General features: G+C 47.6%; 1 protein-coding gene across 2 annotated transcripts in view; it reads right to left on the reverse strand.

The window, feature by feature from the left end:
• The window catches only part of TIPARP (TCDD inducible poly(ADP-ribose) polymerase), a 47,154-nt gene extending 27,298 nt beyond the window's left edge, over positions 1 to 19,856 (reverse strand). The window contains exons 1-2 of one of the 2 annotated variants that reach the window (XM_029615868.1): positions 19,583 to 19,856; positions 17,310 to 18,138 (exon numbers count right to left, since the gene is read on the reverse strand). In XM_029615868.1, coding sequence (XP_029471728.1) covers positions 17,310 to 18,127 — 818 coding nt within the window. In that variant the 5' untranslated portion in view covers positions 18,128 to 18,138; positions 19,583 to 19,856. Of the gene's footprint in view, positions 1 to 17,309; positions 18,139 to 18,342; positions 18,514 to 19,582 lie in introns of those variants that run through there. The other variant, XM_029615869.1, reaches the window with a different exon arrangement.
• Between the last annotated feature and the right edge of the window lie 2,160 nt (positions 19,857 to 22,016).

Below are 22,016 nucleotides of genomic sequence, written 5' to 3' on the forward strand. Positions count from 1 at the left end.
GACAGTGAACTTGGATATATTAGAAAAATTCTCTTTAAAAGGCCTCATCTAGATGACCTTGAAGAACAAGATTATCTACATATATTTATTCCATGAAATTCTACTGCAGTGCATTTAGGTTACAAGATTCCTTCAGCATAGTCTCCAGCTTGTGATTGATTAGCTCACCTTAATTTCTCCCACATGCTTTACACTAATGCCAAGAAATATTCCAGGAATTCCAGCATAAAACTAACTGCAGATAAGTAGCAGATCTAGTTTTATAGATTAAGAATCGAACAAGGGGGGGTCTACAGATTAAAAAATAAACAAGGCATAAGGAAAATGAAGATTTCATAAGCACGAAACTCCAAACTAATCACAGTAGAACTGCTCATAATTTTACTGAGTGCACGGACCTAACAAACTAGAGGATCTGGGGGAAACTGTGATCTAGAGATAGCATAGTCTCAACACAACCTGGGGGTTTGAGATCTAGACAGGGGAAAATCTGGGCTAGTCTTCTACCTTTCTTTAGCAGCAAGAGGACCGGGTGCAAACTTTGCTGCCTCTCACTGAAGCTCTCTCAAGTAACCTCCTGCTCCCTTTATGATGTTTACTCTCCTGGGTTGCTTGAGTATGCAAGTCTACCTCCGCAACCCACCACCAGTGGAAGCTGCCTTAGAATGGTAGGATATCGTATTGGACGGTGAGCAAGCGGATGTGTATGTTCTCCAAGGCCAGGCAGGGTATCACTCTTCAGGAGGTGGGGGGGCCATCATCTGACAGAGCCGTCAAAGCTCCCAGCATTCCTTACTAAGCACCGGGTGAGCTATCCTGTCTCACAGCCATCGCACGGGCTCCCCCCTGCAATTTACCATTTTCTGCAGAGCCTAACAGTCTGGAGTTTTTTGGGTTTTTTTGCTGCAATTTGGTCAGGAAACTTTGTAAAAATAAAGTTTCTGCTAGGCCTCACTTGGTTCTCTGAAAAATGTTAGTTTCTTAGGGCTTTTTTAAAATTACGTTTTCTTCTATTTTTGTCCACGGCCACATCTACACTATTGATCATATCTTTTTGCAAAAAACTGCTTTAGCCTTATTTTTGATGGATGCCCCAGCAGAGTGAGGAAGGACAGTGGCTTCAAAAAGGTACCCTTGATGCAGCTGCATAATGTCCGTCCCGGACCCTCACGAGTTATGCGGGTGAGTGCTAGGCACGATGTCTCTGGATGGGGCCCCTGTCAGAAAACACCGAGGGCTTCGGATCAGGCAAGAGCGTATCTATCGGCTTCAGGGGTATTGATCTCCTTGGGCCTTGGAGCTCCACTGGATGCTGGTGGTGCATGGACATCAAGAACACATAAGCTTCTCCTCAAAGTCAAGTCCCAACCGAGGGCCCAGGAAGTAGAGCATGAATAACAGAGGACACCGATGCAGAACGCCAAGTGGGGAAGAAGAAGCATCAATGACAAATCGGTCCCCATCAGCGCATGTGCTAAGAGCAAGGAATTTTGGGCAGTGGTCATAGCCTCTCCCCACGCATTCCCACAGAGAGGGCCACTTGGGCTCCAAGGAAGCTGGGGGAGTTTGACACTCTCCACTGGCACTCCAAGTGACCCAAGGGGATGTCACCTCTCCTGCCCTCCGCTAGCATTGTCACTATTTGTGGAGGAGTTGGAGAGAAGGATCCAGAAATTGCCTGACTGCTGTCTTGCAAGCATCGGGTCACTACAGTCAAACCCCCTACAGCAATGCAGATGGAGGCGCAGTCAATCCTGGAAACTCAGACAGCACCTGGAGGCGTGGTCAGGCTCGGATTTAGGCATAGGCAACTTTTATAGCTGCCGGAGCATCACTGCCACCCCCCTGGGCCTGCCAAGGATTTCGTCTTTATCCAGAGAAGGCCCTCATTTGCCATTACTACAAATCACAGATACATTAACACTTGCTCAAGGTGATCACACATGAATATATGTCAAGAGAGAGAGAGAGACATTGTCACGGAATCAGTGCCTTGCTTCCCTTGTCAGCTGAGCCTGACGCAGCATATTGTCTGGGGTTTGGACTTGTTAAGACAGTGTCTGGCCAAGCTGAATCTGAAACTGGTTTTACAACCGATGTACGTAGTAGAGCAGCCCACACATGAAGAATGTGAAGGCAGGAGAAGAGCAATTGTGGCGCTTTTACACTTTTTCTCTTCTAGTAAGAAAATTGATACAACATCCTGCTTCAGGCTCCTGTCCTCTTCTTCTGCCAAGGGGAATAAAAGCGAAGTAAAAGACCTTGCCACAAGCCAGCTAGAGAGGAAAAAAAAGGTGTGACTAGTGTAATGCTGCTGATGGGATGCCCTTTAATGCTAAGAGTTTCAATTGTTGCAGATCTGCAGCAATTTTAATAGGTTGTGAGACCTCTCACTGGTCCAACACAAAAAGGTCCAACACAAAAAGGTGCTGTAATACTGAGCTTCTGAGATCTCATCTAAAGGAGGAACCTGTATGGTCCCAAAATATTTTTTAATATTAGTTCAGTAAAGAATCACACCCTGCTAAGATATTATAGAACAAAAATTCAGCTACTGGAAGTCTATGCTACAGATTTACACTATCGGTTTCTTCCAGTCTGACTCTTGTGCCCAATTCTTCCAGTCTGACTCTTGTGCCCAATTCAGTGGAGTTCCACAGGGACCATTAGAAGCTGAGAACACCTCAACTCCCTCAACAGCAGTAAAACAGCAACAGCAGTGCCTGCAGCACAGAGAGATTCCGAGGGGAAAGGCAGAAGAATTGTCATCGCAGGATGTCCCTGGAGCCGAAGAATGGCTGCGTGCAAATGTCCCCAGACACTGTTCCGGCTGGTGTGCAGTCAGTTCCAGACATTGGCCTACAACATCCAGGGCATAGTCATAGCAGTCCAAATACAGAGCTACTTACATTTCTAGAAATCGATGAGAACTAGCCAAGTTAGTTCCTTTCATACATTAGAGCGCAGAGGTGGCATTGATACTGTCCATTGACATTAGGAGTAGCCTAGTGCTTAGAATGCCAGACTGAACAAGGGAAGCCAGGGCAAACCATTTCAACCTCTACTGCCTCAGTTACAAGCTTGGGGCCTCAGTTACCAAGGGGTTTGTCCTATTCTTTGTCTATGGAAAAAAACGCTTAGTAAATCAGGCTCTTAAGATTGTAAAGCCCTGAGGGGACAGTTGCCTGAAAGGAATCTGCTTTGAAGTGGCTGACCAGTCATGAAAGGTGCGATAAAAAAAAAAAAAAAGTTTAAAACTGGATTAACCCAATTTTAGTTCTACATTCTCACTCAAGTGCCCTTATTGGAACATTACTATACTGGAAATGTTTGCTTTGTTAAAGTAAATGGGCAGAACTTGAAGCTTGAAATACAGATCACTCAGACTTAGGACTGCCATCGAGTCCATATCAGGTTTTACATCACACCAATCACGCTAGCGGGATACTTCCTGATTCACAGTAAGCAGCAGGAGCGGTGAAACATAAGGACCGGATGAGCAACTAATGAAAGTCAGAAGGAATAGAATATTGCACGCCAGCCTTTCTAAACCTGAAGAAGCTTCCATTTTCCAAGCATATGGTCATCTTCCTGGAAGCTTTCCCACCCACCCACCCCTCCCCCCCTCCCACCACATGCAGATGTAACTCTAAAAATCATCAAATAAGTACAATGAGACTAGTTCTGCAGAAAAGTCTGTGGACTAAATATTTTCCTCAGACACAAAAGGGGAGAGAGAGAGTCCTCGAGTTGGGTGCTGCCTAATTGTGAAAGCTGCATTCCATTCTGGTACCAGCCTAATGTAACTGGAAATCAATAAGGCTGTCACGGCCTGAAAATGCAAATTGAAAAGGGAAATCTCAGCAGGGCCCCAGCGGGAAAAGCTATCCCAGACCGGCGACAGACAAGCCCAGACTAGACACGAACTGCATGGCCACAGGCTTTGCATGCGGGGCTCGGGAGGACATGATGAGTTAAGGACATGATTTAATGCCACTACAGCAATTTCGCTTGGGCACAAAAAAAAAAAAAAAATCCCACAGCTGGCTCCTGGTGCACTGCTTAGATGTTTCATATTATTAGCTTAGATGTGCTGGGGCTTGACAGGCACGGCCAAACTATGAAACCGAAGAGGGAGTGTGCAACAGAGATGCTGAGGGAGAAAAACCTCCAGCGATCCTACCCTTCGGCTGATCTGTTAAATCCCTGAGCCCTGCTGCGTACCTTCTCAGCTCACAGGTCTTCAGAGTCAACTTCATCTAGCATTGACAAAAAAAATGTAATTTCTCTGCTTAAAATTCAATGTTTTTGCATAAGGGGGGGGGGGGGGGAGAGAAGTGTGTGTGATGTTCTCCATTTTCTTATTCCGCATTGTGGCTGTAAAACATTTTGTTCCAGTGCCTAGAGAGAATTTTAAAGCCCTCCCTCGGAGGCGCATGAAAAGAAACAAGAATTACAGTAGGTGTCAATTATAGGGCAGGAAAAAAAAATAATAAATGAACGCGGCATGGGAGCGCGCTGGTGGGAACGAACGTGGCAGACCTGTTTTAAGAGCGGGCTGTTCCCAGGAAGATTAGCCATTTCACAAATCTCTTTAACGAGATAACGACCAACACAAACCCAAGCACTGCTGCCAAGCGGTACGGCCGAGCAGAATTTGAAGGCAGACCTAAATGATAAGGTTTCAAACTGAACTTTATCTTAACATAAAATTAAAAACATGCCACTGTCAGTACTGCAGGCTCGGCGGTAGGTTTTGCAAACGATGACCTCAACGTGGACCCCAGAGTTTCGGAATAGCTTGGCATCACCCTGCTGCTGGCATGGACTTTATATAATTCTGCTGTCCCTGCCGAGTGCCCCTGAGAGCAGCAGGATTAGAAGTGGGATAAACCAGGACTGGATCAGCCTGTCCCGAAAATCGGGAGCCAGCTGGCAGCCCTAGTTTCATTAGGTACTGCACTCCCCCCACCTACCACCCCATTTGATTTTCTCTCACTTTTTAACCCCTCTATAAGAACATAGTTGTAATATGGGCAAACACCCCGGAGCCCGAGGTGTTTAATATATATAACCTTGAATTTCCCCCATTTTCACCCATCCGCCGCACGCTAGCAAGATGGGCAACCCGGGCGCCCACCTTTATCACGTCCCCACGACTCCCGCCGCCATCAAGCAAGGAGCCGAATAAATCGACCCCCGCCACCGTCCAGCAAGGAGCCGAATAAATCGACCCCCGCCACCATCCAGCAAGGAGCCGTACCAGCCACAACTGCACCCAGTTGTTTGGCTAGGGACCACTGACCTGCCCCCTGCCAGGTCAGCCACCAGTTACCACAGCACAACCCCCCACCAATCGGCTCGGGCCACCCCCCCCCCCCAATGAAGCTGCAACAACATAAAACCCCAACAAAAACAACAAGGGCGGGTGGGTACGATGCAGCGCCAGATGCCAAGCCGGGAAGAGAGACGGACCCGAAGAATCAGGTAGTCTCTCTTCCAACTCCTCCTCCCCCCTCCCAACCAGACACCACAGGAGCCAATCGGCTCCCACCCTGATGTGGTTCAAAAGAACCACCAATCCCAGAGCAGCAGGAAGCACGAGGAGCCCGGGTGATTCGCCGGCCACCTCGAGGCTTCCCTCTCCCCCCTGCATGACGCCAGCCAGGCTTGCATTAGCGAGCCTGGCGCCATATTATCTTGGTCGGGCAGGCACGAAGCCTACCCGACCTCTCATTTTGCTGGGTCAGGCAGACCAAGATCCTGTCTCAAGTCAGTGCCATAAAGCAGATCTAATTCCTCTTAACTCTCTTCTCTCCCCAGGCTAGCAGTAGCTTTCTTTCGTCTACCTGCCTAATGTGCTATGGCCTCTTCCTCCAGGAACTTGTCCAAACCTCTTTTAAACCCCAGGATGCCAGTCACCTTCACCTTCATCACCTTCTCTGGAAGCAGAGTCCACAGCTGGATAGTGCACCCAGTGAAAAACTACTTAGTTTCTACAATCTGTTTTGAAGCTGCTGATTGTTAAGTGTTATGGAGCATTTCCAGGCTTTTTTATTATTTGGAAAGGTAAATAAATTGTGCCCGCCCTTAAGCAGGTGGTCACTCGATTTATTTTTTTTTTTTTTACCAACAGGGAACTCTGGAGCGCCACTCATCCGCCAGCCGGTTCAGCCAAGTTCCAGCAGTGGCCCCAGCTTTTCACGCTCACCTGACAACCTGCCACCACCGGGTGCTCCTAGCAGCTGCCCTGAGTCACGGGTGGTGCCGCCCTGTGCTGTGCAGCTTGCATGGGACCCTGCCAGCCTCAGAGCCTGGCGCTGTCGCCCCATCAGACGAGCCTGTGCCCCCACAGCTACAGCCAGTTCCCCCCCCCATCTCCTATAGTTTGTCCCACTTGAATTATGCCTTATCCAGCCATGTCCAATTTTACTGTCATTCCGCATCTATTTCCTATTGCACCACATTATGAGATGGAAAACAATGCTTTAAAGTCATGTGAAACACATGAAGGGAAGAAATATTAATATGAATTTTCTATGCCCAAACAGCAAAGAGATTGGAAATAGCATGGCTCCTTCCTGAGGTCACCACCAAGAAGATTAAAAAAAAAAAAAAAATCAGCTACTTGCTCAGCCTGGGATAACCCTTATATCTGCTCTCTGCTGGAAACTGGTTTTAAAATGAATGTTTCCCTTCAAACCATTTTGCAGGTCTTGGTCTCAGGTTCCAAACATTCTGCTCCCAGATTGAATGACATGTAATGAGACAAGAGCCGCCGTAATCAGCAGAGTGATGCACAGGAAGCAAAGCCCGGCTCTCCTTGCAACAGCTGCTGGGCGAAGCAAGAGCAAAGTCTCACGTACAGCAATGCATCCTGCTAATAACCGCAGTGTGAAACCGGAGAAAGGGCTGGGAGAGCGGCAGCCACGCCCCCGCCCTGGCAGGAGGAGCGCCCTTAAACAGCCTTTTCTGCGGGGCATCCGCATGCCTTGCCAGCTGACCCAGGGCAAGTTCTCACCACCCCTCCCCTCCCCCACCCCTGCTGGAGATGGCAGCCGGAAGCGGGAACGCTCTGGCACAGGGAGTTACAAGTCAGGCTGACACACAGGCCAAGGCTGGAATGCAGACAGCGGAGCAGGAAGAACTGAAGGGGGGAGAGAGGCAGGCGTTGGTCTTCCCTTTCACAAAGCCACTTCAATAAGGGAACTTTCTGGAGCCGGGAAGGGAAAAAAAATAGTTCGGGGGGGGGCGGGGTTTTTTGGCCAAATGCAGTCTTCACCTTAAAGGGGGAGGGGCTGGTTATTACAGGGCTGGTGCTCGCGGAGTGATCCGACTCCCCTTAAAAGTCTAGGATGAAAAGCAAGTCAAACATGGCTTTAAAAAAAAAGCTGGGGCGGCTGCCCCTCCATCCGCAGCCCCATCTGAACTCAGGAGGCCTTGCCCCCAGAAACTTGCACAAGACCGCGGCTGGGATGAATTCGGCTGAATGGTTTGGCCTACAACTTGCTGTCGCCCAGAGAACAGACCCCTTCCAACAGAGCGCCGCAGTAATCCGGTTCAGATTTATACATGGACCCAGGCTCTCTCACTTTGTACAGTTTATAAAGATGGGGTTTTTGTTTTTTTTTCACATAGTGTCCCATACTCTCATTAAGGTGCTATTAAAGTGTAATATAATTAGCCGGGACAAGGTGTGCTGTGTTGCGTTTTCCTGTGCCAGAGCACGGGCTGCTGTGTGCGATATCAGACAGCAGGCAAGAGTACTTTTAGCAACACAGGCTCAGAGTGCTCTCTTGGTGCAATTAGCACCACAGAAAAAAAATGTTCGCCTCTCATATAGGCCCAGTGTCAGAGGCTGCAAAACGATGAGCTGGCTTATGGCTGTCCTGCCTACATGGGCAGCCTCCTTAAAAGGTGACTAGGTGGAGGTGCTCAACAGCACTTTGCCTCTTTCTTAGAAGGCAACATTTACATTGATTTAAAAAAATGTAATTGCAATTTTGCACATCATCAGGCACAGGCTTGTTCTGTTCCTGGCAATGCTGTGAGGTCAGGGAGGAGCCAGTCCGATCCCTGAACACTATAGCACCAGCGAGGGTAAAGACAGAGGCTAGTTTGTGTTCCTGAATTGTACTCAATGTATTTTTCTCCTTTTGGCGTGCACCGTAGTTTGATACAATACACTGTCCTGGAGCATGGATGCACTCTTGTTGCTGGGAAGGTCGAAGTGCCTCGAACTCGCTAACGCTTTGCTCCTGCCTGCGGCACGTGATCGTCCTGTAACAGTGAGGCGGCACTGCTGCTGTCAGCAGGGCTTCCCTGGCAGATGGGCGGTTTTCCAAAATTAAGAGGGGGGGGGGAAAAACAATAAGGAAAGGCTAACCCTAGCTATGGTCGGCTATAGGCCTCCACACTTTATAACAGCTTTTCAAAATGTTCTTTTAAGAATGTCAGAATTTGTACAGACAGTGGAGGAGAGTTATTCCTATTTATCTGGGACAGGCTAAGTTATTTCTTTTATTTGGGAAGAGATCCAAGCATTGCTGTTGCTAAGCCTAACGGTGTCTTTGCCACTGGTCTTTTGTTCTCCAGCTCCCCTGCCCTGGCCCTACCAAGAAAGCCCAGTGCTGCCAGCAGGAAGATGAGGGCGATGGCAGGGGAGCTGGAAAGCAGACGGCGAGGAGGCACAGTCAAGCGTTCTGACACTGGGTCAGGTGAATGTGACTGTTCCCAAGCTGCAGCCTGCCCATTCATTACCAGAATGCTGAAGTCATCCCTTTCTGCAGCAGCATGAAAGGCAGGAGAGGGCACCCTGCCCTTGGCATGTTCGGTGTCATACGACGGATCACGCTGCCTGGTGACTGTGATTGAGTTCATCGGCGGGGGGGGGGAGGCGTACAGTTACCAGCAGCAAAGCAATGAGAGAGAGATCAAGGAAGGCAAGATCATGCATAGCAGCTGTTAGGGAACAAGCAAACAGAGGCCTGCGTGAACTCCCTCCTAAGCATGAGTCTGTATTCCCTAGCAACAGTAACTATACACTTTGCCCAAATAAGCAGGGTTTCATTATGGTAAGATCACTAAAGGTTACATCAGGCTTCGTTAGGGGCTGGGATGTCTCGCGCTGGTGCTATGCCTAGCCACCCTTGACCCTTTTACTGCTTTCCATGTTGCTCATCAAATGGCAAAGTACACATTCAAGGATCCTACCTCCTCCCACTTCTCAGGACAAAGAAGCATGAACATTGGATTCTGAGAGCTAAACTTCTACTTAAAAACATACTAATAAAAGGGGGACATAGGAACTTAAGAATTTGAATCAACTAAGATACTGGCCAATCCACCTGTAGTGAAAGTTGCTAAAGCGTGGGAGAGGGCCAAGATACTCTATGAACTTGGCCACGGCCCTGGTCCTAGCCACCCACCCTCTCCAAAAGAGTCAAACAGAAACCAGAAAGGAGGACAGCTAGAGCAGTCACGTTACTAATTTATGAGTGTGATAAAATAGAAATACACTTAACCCTAACCAATATTTCTCTCTTTCCACTGCACCTGGGCTTATCCATCCATCACGTTTCACAAATCTTCGCAGAGGTCTACATCGTTCTGACAAATCTAGGAGAGCTGGTTCAGTGCAGACTGGTGCAAGCCTGCACAATGTTACAGCACAGCCTGAAGGGAATAGTGGGTGTCTAACCGGAGCAATCCGGGCTCAGACAACTATGTTTAATGAAGTCAATGCAAAGCAAATGAGGACAAAAAAAAAAACCCAACAAAAAACAGTGTGCCTTTGTTGATAGTTTGGTTACAAGTTATAGCAGTTTTCCATTTTCCTTTTTTTTTTTTTTAATACATGTGAAATTAACAGGGGGTTGAAGACCTCTTATAGGAACCTGGGGGATGTTCAGGAGTGCTTTATTTCAAAAGCGGAAGAGTGACTGCAGCACACATTGAAGACCAATGAAAGTCAAACTCCACTTCAAAATGCCAAAGAGAAGTTAGGTTTTATGTCAAAATCAGGAATCTGTACATTGTATGTACATCTTTACACAACTACAGACCATCACACCCATTGCTTTTGTCCACAGCACTATCCTTGGGCATTGAGGGAAAAAAAAGCTGCGTTATAGTAACAGTACTAAGGGGAATTAGAGCAGGGTTTAGTGCCTGTATTCACCGACTAAGAATAATCTCAACCAATTCTTTGTGTTCTTTGTTGTTAGTGGCTGCTGCATGATTTTGGAGCAATAATGGTATTAATGCTACAGTGGAAGGAGTGTGGTCAAAACCTGAAGCCAGGTGCCAGCTGTTCCAGAACACTAATCTGCTAATTCATGGAAAAACTAGAAAAAAAGGGAATCAATTAGTACTTGCTGAATCCCCACAACAGCTCTGAAAAGGCCTCCTAACTTCATTGGATTTGTATAGGAGAAGCCAATTAGTTTTATTTCATATGTAAATGGCAGCAGAAGGATGTACAAATAAGAATTCATTGCAGATCATTATCTTAAAAACTCCTGGCACAAGCTCTAAAAGTCACTTCACATAGTTTTTTGCCCACTCTGTGTCTCTCTCCCTCCTCCTCCCCCCAAATAAACACAGGGATTTGTTTTAATAAATTCAAATCCAGCTGTGTATATTCAAGAAATACCATGCAAAGCGAGGTGCAGCTGTTCTTTTATTTCCATTGCTACGGACACCTAATGAGCTACCTCATGTGTATATTCCAGTCCATGTACAGACTGCTGAGATGGTTTGTTTTAATTTCACTATTTAAACAAATAGAGCTCCAGCAGCAAGAAAGTGCCTCCATTTAGCTGCCCATGGCTGAGGAATGATTGGGTAACCTTAAGCACTAGAGCAGGAGTGGCCCAACTCCAGTCTTCGAGAGCCACAAGGAGGCCAGGTTTTCAGGATATCTACACTGAATATGCATGAGAGAGATTTCCATACAATGGAGGCAGTGCATACAAATCTAGATGTAGAGATCCTACAAACCATCCCTGTACTACAGGGCTGTATAAAAAAACACAATTATATGAGCATAATGACCTTAGCAAGGGTAATTTTATTATGGGAAATAGAAAATAAAAAAACCCCTACCATTCTTGGCCTGGTTCTCTTGACTTTCACAACTGTCTGAGACGATATGGCCAGCAGCATTTGTCACTGATGATGAACTCTGCAACCCAACTAGTAGCCATCGCAGGCCTTGTAAAGGGTCCACCACTAAACTGCCAATGCTGAAAGCAGTTAATGTCACCAAACCTGTACCATGTACTCAGTTATGCACTGGTGGCAGGTTCTGCTTTCAATGAAGGCTGACAAGATCAAAGCTTTTAAGCCTTATGATGCTCAGAAGCACAAGATGAGATTGTAGGAGTCACTGTCTAAAGCTAAAGGGGTTACATCCACTAAGGAAGAAGAAAAAGGTCAAGCTGCCTTCAGAGGCTGAGACACTTCAAGAGGGCTCAGCCTCAACTGATCTCATTTCTACAAACACTTTTACTGGGATGAAGTCAGACTGAAGCATATGTCTTCCAACAGCCAACACACTCAAATGAGGAGTTCTCCAAGCTATCTACCCAGGAAAGATGATATTGGAATCCAAATCCCAATTTCTAACCAGACCAGTGACCTAGAACTCCATAAGACTCTTGACAAATCTCGGCACAATGAAGATATTATGGATTGAGTTTAATAATGCGTAGACCATGTCTTGTAAACTTTAGTAAAAACCCACCCACACAACCTAGCACCTGCTGGTTACTACTAAAAGGTGGCTCCTGCTTGGCCCTTCCTGATCATGCAAAGTGCTGAACAGGCAATTTCCTTGTTACAAAGCACTCTACACCGATAGGGGCTGTAGAGCTAGTCCAACCACAAGAGATTAATAGCTTTAGCCAAATAACGTGGTAACCATGAGAACCATGTGCTGCTCCAGCTTGTTTGCGAGCCTCTTAGCCGGGCTCCACATGCCGTTATCTGCATCGTGTTGCCAGGAAACACAACATTGCTTTGGAATACAAGGAAAGCCAGGTTGCAGTGACCATGAATAAGCCTCTTGCAGACTTGCTTTGACCCCAGTCAAAATCCTAAAGTTTTTCAACTTCCCTGCCATTAAGAACCCTAGCCAATTGCTTCTTGTTTGTTTTCAACAAAAGTCTCAACAGCACCTGTGCGCCTTTTAAATTGGAGCCTGAGGGTGGATACAAACACAGGAGACTTATTGCACCAGACAAGATCTCAAGAAGGTCTTAAGACTTTGGTTACTTTTTTTTTTGTTTGTTTTAAATCTGAACTTATTGGATTTTTCTACACAAACTCATCTACAGGGAAAGAACTTAGGGACAGGTATCTAACTCTGGGCAGTTAAGTAACCCAGCCCGCTAAGTCACAAGGGATACTCAACGGCATAGCCACCATACCACTGAATATCCACAGGCAAGGTGCTATTTAGCTGGATAAATTAAATCCAGCTCTGACTGGTCTAACTTAGCCAGATAAGAGCAAATATTGCTACTTATCTGCTTAAGGTAACCAGCTAAGTAGTGCCACCCAAATCTGGCCACTGCCCTCCCACAAACTGACCAGCTAAAAGATATCTGGAAAAGTAGGATTTATGCAGCTATTGAGCACTGAATATGCTTTCACTATCAAACCCATAACAGATTAGTAAAAGCCCATCCAAGGTCAGGGAAATACTAAAGTGTAGAAGTATACCATTGAGATGCATGGGAGTAGTCTGTATGCACACTAAGCTTGGGTGTACGGTGTGGAGTAGAGTGGGCTAAATTGAGAGAGAGAGAGAGAGAGACAGCTCTTTCCAGATGTGGCAAGAGTGCACTGGAGCTGGCAAGTACAGAGAGAAGCAGAGCTCAATTTACGTACTAGTGATGCAGGTGTGGGGCAAACTTTCCACTTTATTATAGTTAGATATGGATAAAATAAAATTAATTTTTGGCATCCTAACTAGTTGAGACAAAATGTTGCAAGTATAGTAGATAGCAAAGTACTCAGTAGACAAGCAATCCGATTTATTAATACAAAAAGGATGACAGAGTGGTAGGGCACCAGATTTACAACATAAGTCAGTTGCAATCCTTCTCTTGCCTAACACAGGACCATTCTAAATACAACAAATATACAGATAAGCACATCTGGTGGTGGACATCATGTGCTGCAGCAATACAATGCTCTCCAACTCTGAAAACCACAGTCTGTTTTAATAGCAGAGTCTCACATTGTCCACACTACACCAAAGAATGCCACATTACTGAGAGTTTGAAGGCGTGATATATCCAGATCAGTGGGAACACTGTGTACAGTATGTAATTGAGAAAGGCAGAAAGTCATCAAGTCTGAAATACCATACATATGTGGAAGGATTTGTACCCGAGACTCATTAATTCAGCAGCCACAGACCTATACAGCAAGCTTTAAAAATCTGTACAATTTCATGTAAAATGGTGAATACTGCATCATGGCGAGACATGCAGTAATATGATCCTTAACCTATGAAAAAAATAGTGTGTTGTAGTCAAAAGCTAGAGCTCTCTCAGACACAAAGCTCCCTGCACAAGTACCTATCTCTAGGACCAATGCAAGAAGTGCAGTAAACCTATTTTTTTAAACATACTTAATGCACCAAGCAGGTTTCTGTGTATAAAATATGATTTATACACACGTTTTCTGACCTGAAAGCAGTTTTGTGCATAGAAAGTGATTTGTGCACGTGTTTGCTTTTTTTTTTGTGCACACATGAGTATGAGGGATACATTTTCCTGCCACAGTTAAAGTGTGCACTCAGCCTTTTGCCTGGACAGAGTGTGCATTTAACTCACGTTTAGGTGCTTTAACTTTCAATGCATTAGCATACCATTTGCTAACTGAACATTAAATCCCCCAGCTTCCACCCATAGACTTAACATTAGCCCTGGAAACTTTACTCCACCTCTGACTAGGAGTTAAGCCAGTGCAGCTCTCTGCAGTGGAGGATAATAGCAAATGCCATCATTAGCCTGGGATTTTCATGAGAGGGCACCAACATGGATACACATTGTGGTGCACAAACCTCCTTGCTGCATCAGCAGTAAAAGTCTGCCCACAAGAAGTGCGTGCTCAGCTCCTGGTTAAAAGTGGGCACATCTTATTGCATCAGCCCCTCTTTCACTGTGCCAGGCGGGACTACTGCTTCCCATAGCAATAAGCAGCTCTGCCACAACAACCTGGTTATGTATGTTTATGGAGCGGCACTGGCCACTCGTGTGCAGTACTGGAATTTGAGCTGTGCTCCTTCCTGAGGGCACAGCTTTAAGAAAACAGGATGCAATATTATTGTGTTTAGATATTTTGTTAAATTATATTAGTTCAGGATAGGCTCTTTAAGTGGGGGGGAGGGGTACTAGTCAGAGCCTTGTCTGCAAGGAGCAGCTCATTCTTTGCATTCCACGGAGTTGCTGTTAGCTGTTTCTGATGTCCGCAGTCCATTCGGGAGTCCATAGCAACTGACATAAGCTAAAGAATGAACAATAGATGCAGCATTCATTTAGTTTCCAACACACTGACCTCACCATCATCCCCAGCCCACAGAGAAAGCCTATCACAACCATGTTCCCTTTAAAATAACTTTAAACGTGGCTTCTTCAAACATTGGTGGAAGCATTCACTACGCATATGAACAAGTGCAAAACCCTTTGGAAACCAAAAAGGTGAATAAAGAGGTATCTACCCATCAGATGAGTCAACTGAAAGGCCTATGACACATCAGGCATGCCATCCAAGCACTTATAGTACTACCTTCGTCCCAACTTTACAGACTGACATGGGACTGATTTTTTTTTTTTTTTTTTAAGTTTTAGGAGAGTAATGAGTCTTCACACAATTCAGGAGACTGATGCCCTTGAGGTGAAGGCTGGCATTTTACTGTGAGAGTTGTCTGAAATGTAGTGTAACTGAGCTTAGAACCCAAATAAGAGCAGAGTGACGTTCTCCCCACTAAGCATCTAGTATTGAAAATAGGCAGGCTCATCCTGTTTGGTACAGCCACCCCGCTATGGGCCAAAATGAAAATGTATTTAGACAACTGAAGTCTGTACCAACCTTCTCACCTAAACAGTTCTGAGGTGTTTCAGGAGAGCGCATTGTTCATAATAATGACAGCAGATAAAGACCAGATGGTCCATCCACTCTGCCCATGATAGCAACTTTTACCCCATGTGTCCTGTTTTAGGGTAGTAAGTGCAGGTTACCTCCATGCAGAAATGTTACACCAGCTATTACATACATTTCTCTCATTAAAACTAATATTCCACAAGTTTCTCTTTCTAGAACTCAAGCTCAATAAATTAAGAAGAGTTTTTCTAAATCATTCAAAAATGTATGTGCAGCTCTTTAATCCAAACTGCAGCTAACAATGCCATAATTATAATATTTTCTGGTACATTTCCATATCAAGAAAGCTATGGACATAGTATTCTGGAAATGAGGCGTGCACTATCAATGATTCAGTATGATAAAGAAAAATATTCCATATTTCTTTCACTTAATCACCAATAAAAAGGCTGCTAGAGTAACAAGGGATTCTGACAGACACAAAAGGATCTCATTTATTAAGCTTTTTCCCCACAGACAGAATGGAAACAAGCCTTGGTGAGGCAGGCCCCAAGCAGTTTATAGCTTCACCAGAAAATCAGTTTAGAACTGTTTGCCTAGTTACCTACTTCACCTATTTAAAAATGATAAAACTCAGAGCATAAACGAGCCTGTCCTTTCCATTTTACACTACAAAGTACATTCCAGAACCATGAAATTTAGAGAACCATCTGGGACAGCCCTGCATTTTAGCATCACCTCTTCAGCCTGTGAAAAGGCAGTGGGGACAAGTGACACACTGATCAAACACACACTGCAACTATTGTTTAACAACCAGATTTTTTTTTTTTTGTTTTAATCTGTCCATCTTGGGCGAGACCAAAAGGGTGGCATCAGCACAGTGAATATCAAAGGAATGCAGTCCTTTCACCACAGGAGATAAAAGTTTCATGAATTCACACAAAAAGACTTCCCCTAGAAAATAAAAACTGGGCGCTGGATCTCATGCCTTGATTTATCAATAGGCACACTAGGGCTGCCAAAATCCGTAAGGGAGTGTGGGGGACAGCAGCAAGCAGGCTGAAGATTTACTGCCTGCCAGCTGTGCTGAATCTCACTCAGCAGAGGGGGAGGGGGGAAGTCATGCCCTTTGCTTTCTCATCCAGCCCCTCCTTTCACAGGCAGCATGCAAGGAACAGACTGGGAGGGGAGCCAGTCTGTAGCACAGAGATCCGTTTAGGAGGGGCTGAATGGGAATCATTGTGGAGTGAGAAGACAAGCTGGGGTTTAGGTAGGGGTGAGAGAGAGAGAATTAGTGCTGGTGTGTGTGAGCATGCACATTAGATTAAGAGGTTAGAGAGGGGATGTAACCTGGTGTAGTAGGACCAGAGCACATTACGGACACCTACCTTCCTCCTCCCCCCCTGCAATTCAGGTTCTCTCCCTTTTGATCTCACATTTTATCCTTCAAAGGCACCAAAATTCTGGAAACCCCCCCCCCCCCCCCCAAACCAGAACTCCCTTTGCTGCTCTATGATTTCCAGGGGTGAAATCCCCCATCCCAGGTCTTGTGCCTATGGGGTCCCATATTAACTCCAGCCCTGTCCAAATCCTGGAACCTCTACCCCCCCCCCCCCCCCCATCTCTTCCCTCTCTCAACCCCAGAACCTCCCTCCCCAGATTCCTGATTTGCTTCCCCCATCGTCATCATCTCCCATCCTCAGTCCTAGTCCTTTTCCTCTCTCTGTGTCCTTCTCTTTTGCTCATCCTTGAGATCTCATCCTTGTACTGAAGCTTAAGATCTTTTCCTCACCCAATAAAATAAATTCATTATACCGGCACAGGCAAGACTGGAAGATTACTTAATTTTTGTAATACAAAAGATGGAAACATGCTTCAGAGTTTTCCCAATTTCTGGTACAGAATCTACACCTGAGCTGCCCCAGCAAACTGTGTGGCGCTTAAGACCTCCAGCTCCTTGTTACCTAAACACAGTGCCTAGGGGTGGCAAATCCATCCCCCCCAAGTAATTCTGTACACTGTGATCATGCATCTTTTTTTACTATGGCCAGGACTATGCAATTTAAAAAAAAAAAAAAAAAAAGAGTGAGAATGCTAAAGGGACAGTTTCAGAAAATATTTTTCCCCTTCTCCCTCCGACGCCTCCCCCCCCCAAAAAAAAAGTGAATTAGGAGAGGCCGACGAGCACTTACTGATATTTCAGTCTGATCCGGTCGCTGTCCGGGTTGCAGTAAAGTCTCTCCAAGTGCTCCTGCGAGTCGTCGGCCACGCTCTGCCAGGTGCCGCCGGCCCTCCTCCTGACCTGCCAGTGGTAGGGCAAGACCGTGTGATGCCTGGGGCAGTCGCCGCCCTCGGCGCAGACCCCCCGCAGGAACTCCCCGCAGATTTCGATCCCCTCCCCCTGGCGGATGTGGTACTGCAGCTGGTTCAGGAGCTCGAAGACGAGGAGCAGGGAGGCCTCCTCGGTCTTGTCCCGGAATATGCCGGCGTCCGGGCCGGGCCGCTCCCGGTACGGGCTCGAGGCGGTCTGGAAGAAGTCCGACGCGCAGAGTGGGCTGGCGGCCTCGTTTGCGCCGGCGTGCAGAGGGGGGTCCCGGAAGGGGCCGTGGGCAGGATCGGCGGCGGGGACCTCGGGCTGCTCCTGATCGGGCAGCGGCGGGAGGCTCGGGACGCCGGGCAGCAGCGCCGCCGCCGCCGCCTGCGGGCACTGCGCCTTCTTGGCCACCGGTTCACACAGGGCGCCGGGCCCCGCGCTCTGGCTCCTGGGCAGGAAGACGCCGTCCAGCGCGCCGGCGCCCAGCAGACTGCTGAAGATGGGCCCCAGAGCCCGCAGGGTTTCCGCGTCCAGCCGCGTCTGCGCCGCCTTCTTCTTGAAGGAAGGCTTCCGAAGGGGGATCTTGTCGGCCGGCCGCCCGCCGCTCACCGCGGGGCGCGGGGCCCTCGCGACCCCGGGCTCGGCCTCCATGAGACGTAAACTTCTCTCCAGCGGAGCGAAAAACGCTTCGGCCATGTAAACTGCACCTGGGGAGGGGCGAGAGGGCACAGGTTAGTCTCTCGAGCTAATGCCAACCCGATCGCCTCTGGACGAGATCGCTTCAAATCAGCAGTAGGGTTTGTCTTATGCTTCCGACAGCGCGCCGCCCCCCCCCCCCCCCCCCCAAAAAATAAAAGCAAATCCCTGTCACTAGGCAAACGAGTCCCACCCGCCCTATTCGCTGTCAGTACCGAGCGCTCTCCCGGGAGCCGCTCCCAGCTTCCGTCCGAGTCACTTGGCAAAGCCTTCGCCGCGCACCCAAGCCATTCCCAGTCAGCCCGGCATAGCCCCGCCGCCTGTCTTGCCACACAGGGAGCCTCTCTTAAGGTCACCGCACAGCCGGGGCTGGCACGGATTCTCCTTTCTCTCGGTCACACGCCCAGTCTGACACACGCACACTGCCCCTGCTTCCCAGCCTCCGTGCACGCACATGGACAGCGCCAGCCTCCGGCTCCCCCGGGCTGACTCGCACGCACGTGGACGGACTCAACGTGCGCAGGCTCTTCCTGGCCAAGTAGGTCGCCAGGACGAAGAGAGCCACTGGCAAGGGGATCGGGCACGCAAGGCACCGAAATCTTCAGGGAGTAAGCCAAAGCACATTCCCCATCAAAGTCGGCAGAGCTCGCAAGAACTAAGAGAGTACTAGTTGTGTCACGTTAGAAAGTTAATGTTAAGGACACAAATGTATCCTTTAATAAAAAAAAAAAAATGGGAAAGAAAAGGGGGGGGGGGGGGGTCTATGACTTTGAAGATTTCTACACATTTCTCATCCCAACCTCCACTGCTCTGCCCACCCCTTCAGAATAGCAATACTGTAACTAAGCAGTTTTCCCAACTTTAAGCAAAAGAAAAGGATCAGAGAAGTATCAGCCGGCCATTAACAGCAAGGGTCATGATTTAGCAAGACAATTCCCCTAGGGGAAAAAAATACAATCAAATCAGACCAAAAGAAAAACGCATTAGGAAAGATGGGTTGTTTCCAAGCATAACCTAAACTCTTGCCTGCCCAACCTAAAATCCAACGCACCGGGAAAGCCACTCTTCAGATCGCTACTAATCCCATCACTGGAAGGACGAAAGATTTTTTTTTTTAAAGCGTCCCAGTTCCTCTCTCCGCTATGTCAATGTATTCTCCTTTCCACTGCAAGGCGAACAGTATTCTGAAAAATAACTTTCAAACCCAGGGTGGTGGAGCATTGTTGTGTTTGAAAAAACCTGTACTCAACACTCAACGCTCATCACCCCCCCCCCGATCGCACTCATCCGCAGATACCGCAACTTCCTCTGTTCAACCCGGTCAAAGTTTTCACTGAGTGCAGAGAGAACCGCCCCGGTTACCCTCAGCCTAAACCTGAATCCGGACAGGAGCGAGGAGGGGGGGGGGTGGGGGTTACAGAAAGCGCTTGTCTTCTGGTTTGGGGTTTTGTTTACCTGACACAGCCCGGCTCTGCCCAACACGACCCACAAATAAAGCGAGACCCACTCCCGGCGGCAGAGGACAGACGCAGCCTGCCGATCCCGCGTCTAGAGGGCTCCTACGCCCCGAGGCTCTCCCCGCCTCTCGCCCTCCTCCTTCTCCTCCAGCCCGGGCCGTGCGGCGCGTGACGCGGCGCCCATCCTCCTCCGCCCCGCAGCACCGAGCTAAACTCTGCACTCCGGCTGCGCGTTTTAAATATCATTTCCTGCAACCAGTGGCGGAGCGGCGGCACGACTCGGGGAGGAGCCAGAGGCCGGTGCTGGAGGACGCAGCGCTCGCTGGGGCTGCGGGCAGCGCACACACACACACAGAAAAGCGTCGCTCTCCGGCTCGCCCCCCCGCCAGGTGCGTGACTGCCATCTATCGACCCAGAAACCTCTCTGCAGACAGACGAAGCAAAATCCCACCCCCATCCCAAAAATCTGCAGGAAGGCGATCGAGAGCCCTGTGATATTCACTTTCCCGCAGCGCTTAGCGAACGTGGCTAGAGATGTGACCTGATTAAAATCGAAATATATTTCTCGTGCCTTATGTCGCTTCCATTTGCGGTGTCATAGTTTATAAGCCAAAAAATGTAAAAAGGACATAAAGCACGTGGATGAGTAGATATTGCGTTGTGATACTAGGGTTTTAGGGTACCCTAAATGAATAGGTTTAGCAGGCGATCAGGACATGGTGGCTTCCAAAGGCTAAACTTGAGTTTCCTGCTGCATGACTAGGTGGCGCGCTGGGACGTCTGTACAATTAGAATTGATGGCTCTGGATCAACTACTTTTGAATGCTGTTTCTGTGCCAACGCCTGTGAAGGAATCTTTGTTTTAGTTTTTTACATTTCCACTAACTTTAAAATGGTAGAAACCGGAGTGCATGCTTTCTTCTGTATGCACCAAAGTCGGTTCTTTAAAGACTGATGTGCTGCTGTCAGGAAAAAACAGCCAGTGCAAATTAAAACATTTAAGCGTGGATTCGGTTTACACTAATTTGAAGTCACTAACTGCCTCGTGAAAAGCTTGACGTAAAATCGTGAAATAATAGTACAGCTGCAAAGACCGTATGTTATCATAAAGGTCACAATACAATCAGCCAGCCTAGAGTAAGACGAGCGCCTTCAGCTGAAAATTGCAATGCCAAATCTTGTTCTCTCTTATTACTTGATTTGACGGAATCTTCTTTTCAAGCGTTTTGCCAAAAGGGCAGAATGGGAAAACAGGACCCTGTCTGTTGAATAATTCATTATGGATAAAGGGCCAGATGAATATAATCCACTTTGAGGGGGGCTGAAAGGTGGAATATAAGTCAAATAAATAAATGCACAAAGGGTGTATCCCCTTCCTCCGACACACATGCCCTTTATGATACAGCAGCCCCCCAACATAAGCTGAGTGCCCGATCACATCTGGAAAGCGGTGCAGTGAGGAGTTGTGCCGGAAGTAAGCGCTGGGTGGCTACGTGACGAGCCGCCGCGGGAAGCGCAGCTCTCGCACGTTGCAGGGGCTTTGCTTCACTTCCTGTCACCGCTGGCGCAGCAGCTGCACGGCTCGGGGAGGAGCCCGAGCAGGAAGTGACTGGTGCTGTCTCGGCTTGTCTGCATACTGGAAGGCTGAGACGCCAAGGGAATGGGCTTGTTTGTTCAGTACTGGCTGGGCTGCTGATTAAGCTCGAGAGGGAACTGGAAGGGCCACCGTGTTCCCGAGCTAGAAGCATGCGTGGGAAAGAGGCTGTTAACCACACTGAACAGAGAGTAGCAATTTAGTGTAACTCCCGTGTAGATATTGCACTCAGCGGTATAATTAAAGACAAAAGGGCCTGATTTATGAAGGGCTTTTCATACCCTGTCCTTAAGAACCGTATATTTTTTTTAATATAAATCAAGCCCATAGGATCTGGACAAGGATTTAATTGCTCTAAAACGCTCTGATTATTGATTTTGTGACCCTCCAGGGTTGGGGGTGGGCAAGAGAGCATACTGCGTTTGAAATACACTGCCCCTTCCTGTTGCAGTTTAATATATGAACTGTCAGCCAAGGAAAGTCAACCAGGCTGAAAAGGTGATCAAGCAGAGGTATAAATCAGAGTTTTATGTTAGGGATGTGCATAGAAGAACCCCCTGACTCTTACGGCTGAATTACAGATAAATACCACTTGACAGACAATAATGTGGGCAGCTAGGACCATCTCTTCCCTCCGCCCTTCACAAATTAACCACACAATAAATACAGCACAACCAAATTGGAATCAACAAGGCCGCAGCTTTATTTTTACAAACCAGCAGTGCCCGAGCGAAACTGTATCACCCCCCCATTAGGAACTCCATAGAGACCATCTGCCGCCTCCCAGCAAGATGATCGCCACTAGTCTCACCAGCCTAGCGATTCCAGCAATGGTCAA

Source organism: Rhinatrema bivittatum, chromosome 9, assembly GCF_901001135.1.
Source record: "Rhinatrema bivittatum chromosome 9, aRhiBiv1.1, whole genome shotgun sequence".
Lineage (NCBI taxonomy): Eukaryota > Metazoa > Chordata > Amphibia > Gymnophiona > Rhinatrematidae > Rhinatrema > Rhinatrema bivittatum.